Genomic DNA, 12772 nt, shown 5'->3' with positions numbered 1-12772 from the left:
TTAGTATTTAGGCATCAACTTCTGACCTCATTGCTGATTTGTAAAGTACCAAACAAATGCAAGTGGACAGATAAAAATAGTATAATCTGCAAATAATATATACTCCAACATGGGAGAAAAAGCAATGTTTGTGTAAAACTAAAATCCCATTTAAAAAGGAACATTTTAAAATGGGGGCGTTCTAGAGGAGAATGTTTCTTAATTTTTCCTGGCTGGGAGTATGACTGCGTCATGAAGACCTGACTAGAAAAGGTATAAGGTATAGGGAAGGCAGATGGAAAGAACTTCTTAGCTCCTTTCTCTTTGTTAAGGGACAGTTCCCACCATTTTATATGACATACATATGATATTTTAGGATGAAGCAGGGTTAATGGCAATGTAGCAGTAGATGCCCATTGAGATATGGTGGTTTTCCTTGCAGCAACTGTGCTCTTCACAAACAAGCGATAAGCCCCTCCAGAAAGGTCAGATTAGTGATAACTTGACATAATAGCCCAAGTGGCCCACTCTGGTGTTAGCTGGTAGACACATTTAAATCCACACCTACTGTACCTACCTACAGACAGGCACACATTAAATACACTCACCTAGATGTCCGAAATAAATAAGGCATACAAAGTTTCTTCCATTACATTAGAAACATTTAAAATATAATATGCTGCTAACAACTGATAAAATGTGTTTATTTATTTTATAAAAGCAAATGAGTAATATCAAGGAAGTTGAATCATCAGCAGTGTATAGTATAGGTATGATCCTTATTTTACACTGGAGAAACAAATTCCTCACCCAAATAAGTCCACCCACAATGTGTGACATGGTATACATGGTGACACTTGTACCATTACCCAAGATTACAATGGGCTCCAAACCCTCATAAATCTCAGTAGTCCAGTTCATGTGGTCCCCTTTCCTGTGCTACTGCTGTATAAATGAGGTCACAGGCAGAGAGAGAGAGGGAGCCCAGCACAATAAATGTATTTCCTGTGCCTGCACAGCATGCTTGCTATCACGCCACTGGATCAGAGATGAGCCGAGACACCTACAAAGAGAAGTAGAAGCCTCAGCAGACAGCAGGAGGTTAGCGTGGGCTGGACTAGGCTGGAAAGCAATGGGTCAGGCAGGAATAGGGGGCTGGAGATGAATCAACATGAAGGGAGGGAGACATGAGAAAATACTGAAGAAATACAGGATATTGGGGCTAAGAGACATGGGGGATGATGCTGAAAAAGGGAAGGGGGATAAGGCTAATAGGTTCAGGAATGTAGCTGAGAGACAACAGGGGGGGGGGGAATGGGTCTGTGAATATGCTGGGGGGGGGGGGGGGGGGGTTGAGGCAAGAAAATAAATGGTTCTGAAGAAACATGGCAGGGCTGGTAATGCAGTGAAACATACTAGGATGAGCCAATGGCTGACTGGTATGTACCTTCTGAGAAGGGGTAAGGGCCCCAAAAATATAAGTGTGCCGGCCCCAAGATTTCTGTTGCCGACTCAGCCCACAATAGCTCACAACTGTTCATTGCAGTATAGTTTTGCTGCTCAAACTTTTTTAATTCTTAGCATAATAAACAGCAAAGCAAAAGTGTATGCCCATATGCTAAACAGAGATAATGAAAATGTATACTTGTCAGTAAATGATTAAAACATATAAATAATAAACATTTATATGCATTACCTTCTTCTCACTAAGGTTACAGAAAGAATTGAAGAGTCACTCCTGTAATTTTTCCAGCCAACAGTAGAGGAGCATTAGAACTATGGCACGATTGAGTCATCACCAAATCAATGATGTAACACAAGAGTGTACGAGCCAACTAGTCACCCCTAGAACCCAACAGCCTAACGGTGCAAAACATTAATACACAGTGTGACTACCATAAGAAGTGAATATTAGGGATAATAAAAGGTAATGATTAAATATATGAAAGTACAATTTCCACATTGTGTTTTTCTGTATAATACATTTTAATAGTAATAATGGCAAAGAACCATAGTAATGTAAGATAGTAAATGACAAAAGATAAATCACAGCTTTGCCTTGCGTTGGAAAAAAAGCTCCCTGGCCTTGATGGAGTCCTCAGAATTTGTTCTTTTATGGAGAAGTTCAATTTCCTTCTCACAAATAGCATGAAGTGTCTCCTTCTCCACATCGCGAATCAGCTGCTTGGAGAGGGACAGACACTAATAAAGAAAATTATGGTGTTATTATTTTCTGGAAAGAACCCGTATTGGTTTTTAGGAATTTAAAGAACTATGATTATTCACCGAATTAAAATATTTGCAAAGTATACAATATATCCTCCAATATAATAATTTTTTACCTGTGTAATAGAGCAGTTGTTACAGCAGATATATACTCACTTTCAGCATACAAAAATATACTCTACGGATACCATACATAACACTCGAGGCCTATTGTAATTTGACCAATCTAGGCAAAAAAAGCATGGGTCACAAGGTCGACAGGTGAACACATGAAATAGGCTGCCCTGGTCACTAGGTCGACATGGAAAAGGTTGACATCAGTTTTTCGTGTTTCATCGGTGTCCGTCGACATGGACACCCTCACGTCCTTCGGGAACACTATTATAATACTGTATATTCTCACTCCATGCCAACTTGTATAGTAAAGAATGAAAAACCACCCTTTAAAGAAAACATGAAAAACTCATGCCAACCTTTTTCATGTTGACCTATTCCATGTCGACATATAGTGGTCAATCTAGTGACCACATCCCATCTGAATGTCCATCTTGCTCTGTAGTGGTATCATTTGCTATAATGTTGCAGCTTTAAATCAGCTAGTAACACTACATATGGATGCATGGCCTACAGTTTTCCTTGGCAATCAGGGAATACATTTAAACAGCCCAGCGCCTGAGTAGGTTCATTCATATTAGTGATTCTAATAACTTTCAGATAATGTAGTTTCTAAGTAACAGCTGACTATGGGGGAGATGCATCTAACCTTGGAGAGAGAAATAAAAGTGGGGAGAAATAAAGTACCGGCCAATCGGCTTCTAACTACCAATTTTGAAATACAACCTGTAAAATGTCAGCTAGAAACTGATTGGTTGGTACTTTATCTCTCTCCAATGTTTAATACACCTCCCCTCTCTGTTCTATTGGGCAGAACCTTATAAATAACAAATCAATAGATCACTGGTAATATTACATATGATTTCTGTTTCTGAGGTGCAGGCTACACTTGGATAACTATCCCCTGCATGTAATGGAGAAAACGTCAAATTACAAAGCATGGACTAACAGTTACTACACTTCAAATTTGTAGGTACCTACAGCGCTGGATTAAGCCATGGGGGTGCCTGGGATACTTAAGACAGGGTGCTCAGTGGAAGGTGGTGTTTGGGCATTATATTATTCAAGTTAAAAGCCCACCAAAATGATGGCTTCTGCAATGTACTTTCACTTTGATATGTGACCATTTTTATTTTCCCTTTGAGCTGGGACAGTTTTTAGCCCACAAACTCTACACCCCACCCTATCTGCTCCTACTTTCAATCTCTGTCTTCACAGCTCCATATCCAGCATGTATAACACAGGTCAGTGTCTCTGCAAAGATTGCTTTCAGTTTCTGGTATGATATCTTTTAGTTTTAGCACACAAAAAGAGTAAGTGGTCACTGGTGGTACTTCACCTCATAGAGGTGAGGAGTAGGTTTGCCATTCAGATAGGACACAGCAGGCAATTTTTTCGGTATTTGGGCTTGTATTTATGTCATACATGCCAAAACTCCACTTTAACGCACCATAAGGTTCATACAAACAAACAACAACAAATGTTATTTTGTCCATGCAGTGCCCCCGAGCACTGGCAGTCCTAGTCCTTGGCTCTATAACACCTCTCCCTGCTCACTGGCCCCTATTGAGCATCAGCGCCATGAGCACCAAACTAAACAAAATTTAAATCTCTTCTCCTTCCATTAGCCCAGTTCCCACATGAGGCTGTGCAGGTCTGGAAACCTGGACTGGAGCCGTATGTTTGGGAGCCCACACATCTAACCCCAAAACACACATTAGAGTCCCATTCCTGGCTTTGCAGTGAACCTGATTCAGTTACCTGGCTGCAAAGCACTCTATCTGATGCTGGACTGCTCCTTAACCCTTTACAGAGCAGCTGTGGCCAGAGAAATATATATATATATATTTATATATATATATATTAAAAAGAAAGATGAGAGCGCTCCATAGTGCAATATCACAAGAAACTTTTATTTTAAAAACAAAGTTTTTCCAATAAAAAACAGGTATAAAGTGACGTACCACAGCAGGCGGTACAACCACCTCAAGATAATCGCGTAAACTCGTGTCTCAGACACACGACCCAGGGGCGTGGCCTGGCGTTGCAGTCTGTCCATCAGATGTGTCAAGACATCTTTCTTTTTAGTGTCTGTACACCTGTGGAATTCAGGTGACCGAGAGCTGCCGAGAGATAAAGATCCCTTGGTGCATGAAAAATTGGAACGGGACTTTTTATACAAAAAAAAACCTCTCTTGTGTGTGGATAATCACAGCAACATCCACTGTTAAAGGTTTTTTCAAATTTGCGCACTTATTTCCTTTGTTATATATATATATATATATATATATATATGTATATATATATAGAGAGAGAGAGAGAGAATAGAGGAGCGCTGTGTTATATCACCACTGAGTTGCTATGTACATACAATAAATCAAGTAATAGATAAAACGCGTTTCGTCCTTCAGGACTTCATCAGGGACAATGAATCATCCCAGAGGTAATAAATCCTCTAATGAATAAGTGAATGAAGAAGGTGTATCCTTTAATTTAATACAGTGATCAACTGCTGGTAATTAATGCAGTCGTCTGCTGCAATAATTGATGGTAGTTGTTTGGACCATCTATTTAACAAAAGAAACTTCAAAAGAAGTGTTCAATGACAGGTTAATGACAGTAGCTGGATATAACTTTCTCCTTTCCACAATATGCAAATGTAGCCTCTAAGTGGGACAGGCAGTACCTCACAGGGAGCCAGTGACACTGGCTCCCTGTGAACCTGTGAGGTACTGCTTGTCCCACTTAGAGGCTACATTTGCATATTGTGGATGAACGAATGTGGCCCTACGAATAGACCAGAATAAGGTACTATGCAAAGAATAATAGTTTCAGAATTCCTGCTACCAGTGCCAGGAATTACAAAGGATGCTCTAGCCAGCACCCCAACAGTGATTGTGGCTGCACAGTGCCACTGCAGGTGGGTGAGTGGCGCTACTACCCACAGGGCTCTGTGAAGTGGCACTATTCACACACTGTTATTTGCTACTCTGGTGAGACATCAGAACAATTGTGACCATCCCAATAAAGATCAGACTAAGGGACTCAGCAGCTTACCATACTTACAGTTTTAGGCAATGTAGCATACGCTGTTAACTTGGACCAAACTTCCTTTTGGAACGTGATGTCTGGAAATACTTCAGTGACCAGGCCCAGGTCACAAGCTTCCTGAGCTGTTAAAGTCTTGTTGAAAACAAGTACCTCAGTAGCCTGCCCCCAAAACATTGTAACACAAATATAGGTTTACTGATGGTTAACATAATAGTATATAACATGTAGCATACATCTGAAAGTATTGCCTGGTGAAGGATCTGCTTTCTTTTTTTTCCCTCTCATTATTTCTGTTCTGACAACAGACAATGAGATAAAAGGTTAAGGTGCGTACATACGGACAAAAATCACTGGCAATATGGTCGCTGAGCTTCCCCTGCCTCTTCTCACGGCAGTGTCATTTCCATCAGCAATCATCTCAGGTCGCTGATGAAAACGGGGCACTGAGCAATATGATTGCTGAGCAATATATTGGCAGCAATCATATTGCCCTGTGTGTACACAGCTTACGAGGTGCCCCCCTGCAGTGCACATGGTCTTGTCCAGCTAAGAAGGAATTTGCCTCTAAGAGTGAACTAGAATAAGGCCCATGGTTTTGTCCATCTAAGAAGGATTTTGTCAGAAAGAGTGAGCTAGAATAAGGCCCTTTGGAAGATACAAAAAGTGGGCTAGATTTTTACTCCATCAAATCAGCATTTCGGGGCCCCGTCGTCAGGATATATAGAATGTATCCTGTATGTATCCTGACGACGGGGCCCGAAATGCTGATCTGATGGAGTAAAAATTTGTCAGAAAGAGTGAACCAAAATATCCCCCAGAGTTTCCCACGCTCTACATTAGTCCAGGTTTCAAGGAAATCCATTCTTGAGTCCAGATGGTTAAATAAGATTGATTTAGATATTAATTAAGTCACATGTGCTCAAATATGGATATTCTTAAAACCTGGACTGTAATAACCGAGTTTGGGAAACTCTGCTCTAAGAAACAGAATAGTAGTTCAACAATGCCATGCCTCCTCTTCACTGGAGAAGAGATATATTTGAACTTGCATGGATCACACAGGAGCGTTGTTTATCAAATATCAGAAATAAAAGTAAAGTGCAATGTGCGTGTGTGTGGGGGGGGGGGGCATGTTGCATTGAGCATGGCCCTCATTTCAATCTAGCAGATCGAAGCGGAAATAAGACTTGCCTGCACTTGCCATTCGATCACAATTCTGTGGGGCCGCACATCGGGATCAAATCTGTATCAAATGCGACTGTACAGAAAGTGACCCTGAATCACAGCATGTGTACACAGCATAAGACTGCAGAAATAATCATTTGCAAACTAAAACTGTCACATTGAAACAAGTGTTAAAAATAACAATCTTATTAACAGCTATAGGGGGTTATTCAGAGATGATCGTTATTGTGCTAATTCGCAATCCTATTGATTATCGAAAGACTTTGCATGCATACGGATCGTAGGAGGCATGTGCAAGGCTAAATAGTAACAAAAATAGTGAAAATATCTAATCGCAATTTGACAGACAGGACATTGCCGTTAGGGGGGGGGGGGGGGGGGGGGGGCTGACAGTTTCTGTGAGTATCCCAAAAAAAATGCAAGTGTGCCCAGGTGTTTTACGGGAGGGTCTATGATGTCAGCGCCAGCCTTGATCAGCCTGTATCTGTCGGAGAGTTATAGTGAAGTCAAACTTACTCACATTTGCACAGACTGGGAAAATCATTTGATGGTGAGTAAAGTGCGTATGGATGTGCGACAGGATACTTGATTGTGACATTTTCGCAATTCACTCGCAGATTGACACAGGGTGGGTTTTTTCTAATTCTGGGTGGTGACTAGCCACTCGCAGCTATCTACAAATTTGCAGATTAACTCTGAATCGGGCCCATAGAGTGTGACTTACCTTTGCTAAACCCATTATCTTAGGGAACGTATAAGAAGAACATCCTTCTGGATGTTGGCCCAATTTGCTAAAAGGTGTATTAAATGTGGCCTGCATGAGAAAGATATGATTATTAGTTGTTCAGCATGTACCAATACTATACTTATAGGTGCAAGTGTGCCCTGATAATGATGGATGACCAGGGCCGTCTTTTCGTATGGGCTTAATGGGCACTTGCCCAGGGGCCCCAGGTGTATAAGGACCCTTTTCTGATAGCTGAGGATCCCCTTTTTCCAGGGATACCAGAATTTTGAAAATCGGCCTTGGGGAACTGGAGATATCCAACTTCAAAGCAGCAGTCCACATTAACTTCTGCTAATTACTCATTTACTTCCCAGTCATATTTCTCAGGTTCTCTCTGACTTGGTTTTTCTGAGAGTATAGTCCAAAAGCTGGGACTCTCCCCTTTCTGTCAACACTAGCGGCTTGTCTCTATCTTTTTCAGAACCAGAGATATTAGGCTTACAGCAGCCGGTCCCTGCTCCAGCTCCAAACGTCTGGTGTACAGTTTTATAGTTTTGTCAATGGATTGCTCTGGCTCCTGATCTCTGATACCCAAGTTCCCAGCACCTCCTGAACAAAGGGACTCTAGGTTTTTATACTATTGAAGGCTAAGAAATCTATTTACAGATAATTGCCGATATCTGCAGTCAAACAAGCTGCCCATCCACCGGAAAATGGCGAATATTAAGCCCACTCCATTATCCAACCCTCCCCTGTGTATAAAACTATACCCTATCACTACCTCCCTGGAAGTCATTTACAAGGGACCCGTCATTCAGCTCAGTGCCCCTTCCACATGTTAGTGTTCTCCCTCCCACCACCTGTGCAGTAAAGGAGTAACTAGCAGAAGTTACTGCTCCAGGTCCTACATGTTGAATGGAAGCTAGAGCACCCCCTGCCACCCGTGGGACATCAAAGCTGCTGCTAATAGCACCCCCCACCCCTAGGAGGGGAGAATGGGTAAGGGCCCCAGTGCATTGCTTTACCCAGGGGCCCACACTGCTGTTAAGACGGCCCTGATGGTGCCCCCCTGTCATTTTCTCCTGGATCCGCCCCTGTATGAACATATACATATATATACACACATACATACAGTACAGTGGCACCCACAAGGTTGTGTTGGGAGGGGCCCCGCTGGACTGCTTTGCCCGGGGGCCCATAATGCTGTTAAGATGGCCCTGTGGATGACATCTATGAAATCAAGTTCATACTGTAGATAGGGGTAGTGCAGTCATAGATCTGTGTACAAATGTCAAATATTCCCCTTAAGATACATGCATCCAATGCAAGTGCAATTGCACCCAACTGTGTGCAACTCTGAATGGGCTCCATAGACTTTTGGACATTTTCCGTAATGTTATTACAGGTTGAGTATCTCTTATCCAAAATGCTCTGGACCAGAAGAATTTTGGATAATGGATTATTCCGTATTTCAGAATATTTTTATATTTTCATGATGTATCTTGAGGTATCTTGCATTTATGTTGTATAACATTAAACACATGAAATACACACAAATATATTTTATTTATGCATAAAACACGGTTTCTAAACATGAAACAAAGTTTGTTTACTAACTCAGGCACTGACTTTGAATGCGAAACAATCACTTGCCCATATTTAGTGCCAGTTACATATCATGTCCTCAGTAGTGCTTTTACCCAAAAAAAAATATATATTTTTTCACTTTCTGGAATGTATGGTTTTCTGAATAATTTGGATAAGGGATACTTAACCTGTACCAAAATCTCACTAGCTAATGTAAGCTAATAATAGTAAATATATTATAAATTAATATTGCATATTCTATATAATAAATTCTAGTGTTGCTTCGTTCCGTTCTGCATAGCCACCATTGTGGTATTACTGTTATGTTGGTCCCTCATTTTGACGGGCTTGTAACTAGTGTGTTTATAAACACTGCTAAACTTTTCATCTACATTAGTGATTGTTTTATGCTTTACAACCAGTGCTGATTATAGTGTGCGTTATTCCTATATGTATCGTCCCATACATCTTACCTTGTCAGAGGCATACACAAGGTCAAACAGACCAAGAATAGTTGTAGCAATACCAATTGCAGGTCCATTAACCATGGCTACAAGAGGTTTTGGAAAATCAATGAATTTACAAATAAATTTCCTGAAAAGTTATAAAACACGTTATAAATCAGACAGTTTAATACCAGAGACCACACACAGTCATAGATGTGACATGACAAATATATGAAATATTACAATCTTATCTAGTTTTATTTATTTGACTTTTATTTTACTTTGTTTAAAATACAAAATTGTTTTGATGTTTATTTATTGATTGCACAATGTGATGTTTATAATATGGCATACACATAACTGTATTCCTTTTCTATTTTTATCACCTTTTAGTAATAGAGTGCCTATAAATAATTTTGAACATGGGATTATATTGCAATTATATTGCTCCTTTGTACTGTTTGTTACGTATTTGATATTTGGGACTGAGAATGGAGTTTCCGGCTGCATGTAAATCCATATCATACACCCTGTCATGCTGAGACTTGTGTGCTGTGATGCATATGTATCACAGATGCTATGTAAAAGGACACATTTGTAGTTCTTTTCTTTTAGAAAAATAAAGCATGTTCGGGTAGTAACAGGAAATAAAGGGGCAGATGTATTAAGCAGGGTTGCCTACCCTCCCGGAGTGGCCGGGAGGCTCCAGAAAATCGGGTCCCCCTCCCGGCCCCCCGGAAAGGTGAGCAACCCTCCAAGATACCGGCAGCACCCCCTGAATCTCCGTAACCGCAGCGGTAAATTACTGCGATTTGTGGGGGTTTTTTTGGGGGGGGGGGGGCTAAAGATGCAAATTGCGTCTACATCAGGCCCCGCCCCACGAAGAGCTGCTTTTCCCGGAGAGGAGACTTTAAAAGTAGGCAACCCTGGTTTAAGCCCTGGAGAGTGATGAAGTAAAGAGACTCAGGGTGAAATTTAATAGGATGAGAGATTCAGAAAGTGAGAGATTTGGTAAGAAATTTACAGTTATTTTTAAAGTGGCAATTATTTACTGTACAATGCAAAATCAAACGGGTTTTGCAGTGTAAGTGATTGCCACTTTAAAAAAACTGGAGATTTCTTTCCTAATTGCTCACTTTGTGAATCTAATCCTATTAAATTTCCACCATAAACTATAAATACAGAGGTATATTATCAACCCTTGTAGAAAGATAAAAGATCAACCAATCAATCCCTAGCTGTCAGTTTACAGCCCATGTTTTAAAAATGATAGTTATGAACTGGTTTGCTAGTAATTTATCTCTCTCCACTTTATTGCTCTCCAAGGTTTATTATCTACCCTAGAGTGTAACCTCCAGACACTGATTGGTGTGTACTTTATCTCTCAAAGCTTTTAAATATATGCCACACATCCTGTAACATGACAGTTAGGAGCTTATTGGCTCATCCCTCTCCACTTTATCACTGTACAAGGCTTAGTATATCTTCCCCAAAATATGATAAATCGTTTATAACCAATGGTGGGCACACACGGTGCAATTTAATTGATAAAAATTAAGTGCAAATCTTACCACGTATGCCTGCATCCGATCCCGATGTGTGGCCCCAGGATCGAAAGTAGAAATATACTGTGCAGTACATTCTATTACTACTAAGACAGAACGAAGGGCATACTGCTCAATCGCCCTGGCTCAAACAACCCCCCCCCCCCCTTTCGCCAACCCTCCCTCCCTGCCAGCCGATATCGCCACCCTAGAATCGATATCGCACCCTGTTTACACGCATTGATAATGATAATGGTTCAAAATTGTTATCCTAAGTGGTGAAATTGACCTTCAGTTAATACATTCATTCTAATTATGTTACAGTAGTTTAAGTGATTGTGCTTTTGTGTGTGCTATACTTGAATATGAATATAGTCAGATAAAAGACCAAATACTGTGTTCTACAAAGAGATTATAAATATATTAGGATATTTTTTTCAAATGTGCATAAAACAAAAACTTTACATGTGGCCCATGTTAAGCAATTGGCTATCAGAGCATAACAAAAGTAAAAATTACCTTATTAAATCTAGTGGTGTTTTTATCAACTCATCTTTTGCTGGTGTTATGAGTTTAGCATTATTCAGGTCGTTACCACTACTAAAGTAGTCACCATATCCTGCAAAAAATGAATATAATTAATAAAATTATAAGTTAATTATTTATCCAATTAGAACTTTGATTCTGTAAACTTTCATTCTTATACAGTTTGTTGTAAGCCAAGGCTATTACAGTACAAAGGTTTTTTTTTTTTCCAGGACTTTTATTGGGATGCTGGCAGTATTTTTACCTGACCCCGGTTAGGATTCCCTCCATTGCAATGCCGGCATCGGTATTCAAACCACGGCCACCCACCGCTGACCATTCGTATGTATCTCCTTTTACTAATGCCAAAATATAATGTATATGAGTAATGGGGCCCATATTTCTATGACTGATAACCACAATTCCCAACTGGCTCCGGGGTTTAGAGAAATCCAACATGTTGGATTCCCCAGACTCGCCATTTCTGATGACAATCTGGTTGGATTTGAAGAGGCAGGATATTTTAACATATCGGCTTCCCAATATTTGCCTAATGATCACTGATCAATGATGGTGGTGGTCTTGATAGGCAGCAGTGAATTGCATCGCTGATGTATGTTGCACCTAGGACATTTCTGCATTAATTGCAGTGTATGTACACATTTGTATTTTTTCTGTAGCAGGGACTTTACAGAAATCTTCTGCAAAAGGATAATTAGCTCTGCAAAACACTGTCCTTATTTTTATAAATGGGATCTATGATTTGACCCCAATGTACCAAAGTGAAACTTTATTGAATTTAACCTCTTTGTTTTCCACCCCCGTTAGATAACGTAAACTGGTTTATGCCCAGCTATGATCTGCTTCAGGGACCACTCCAGAGTCCCCTTTCACACCACACCTTGGGCCCAGGTAATTGCTGGGTTGGTGTTGGTTCAACTCGAGTTGAGGTGGGGTATGAAACCACTAAAGCTTATAACCGGGTAGACCAACCTGGCAATTCGACCTGGGTTATAAGTAGGGCTAAACCTAGGTCGCCCTCTGTATAATGGGTCGCCCTCGTATAATATGAAAGCATTGGACCCAGGTCAGTGCCACCACCCACAATCCTGCAGGTGCAAAAGTTGACAAGTCGCTGTATCACTTAGCAGGGGTCCAATGATCACTACTTTCCCTAGTGGTTCCCAAGGACTCCCATCAGCGACCATATTGCCAGCGATAAGTGTACCGTGTGTACACAGCTTTAGGCATATCTGGGGAATTATATTGCTTTGAGTAAGAAAATTTCCAATTGTCCATCCAATACCTGTTAAGACTGTTAAAACAGATTCATCCTTTTCAGCTTCATCCAGTGCACAAATAATTTCATAGTACATCTTCAATGAAGA

At 40.6% G+C, this 12772-nt stretch overlaps 1 protein-coding gene across 1 annotated transcript in view; it reads right to left on the bottom strand.

The window, feature by feature from the left end:
- Positions 1–755: 755 nt before the first annotated feature.
- Positions 756–12772, bottom strand: part of LOC146080565 (enoyl-CoA delta isomerase 2-like) — a 32553-nt gene continuing 20536 nt past the window's right edge. Inside the window, exons 4-9 of the mRNA XM_083188005.1 lie at positions 12691–12760; positions 11379–11478; positions 9343–9463; positions 7280–7369; positions 5386–5529; positions 756–2181 (exon numbers count right to left, since the gene is read on the bottom strand). Of these exons, the coding sequence (XP_083044131.1) occupies positions 2026–2181; positions 5386–5529; positions 7280–7369; positions 9343–9463; positions 11379–11478; positions 12691–12760 (681 nt within the window). The 3' untranslated portion in view covers positions 756–2025. The remainder of the gene's footprint in view (positions 2182–5385; positions 5530–7279; positions 7370–9342; positions 9464–11378; positions 11479–12690; positions 12761–12772) is intronic.

The sequence above is a fragment of the Crinia signifera genome, chromosome 5 (genome assembly GCF_055691185.1).
Source record: "Crinia signifera chromosome 5, ASM5569118v1, whole genome shotgun sequence".
NCBI classification, from domain to species: Eukaryota; Metazoa; Chordata; class Amphibia; order Anura; family Myobatrachidae; genus Crinia; species Crinia signifera.
Note: the sequence above shows the minus strand (reverse complement) of the source record. Positions and strands in the feature narration are given on the sequence as shown.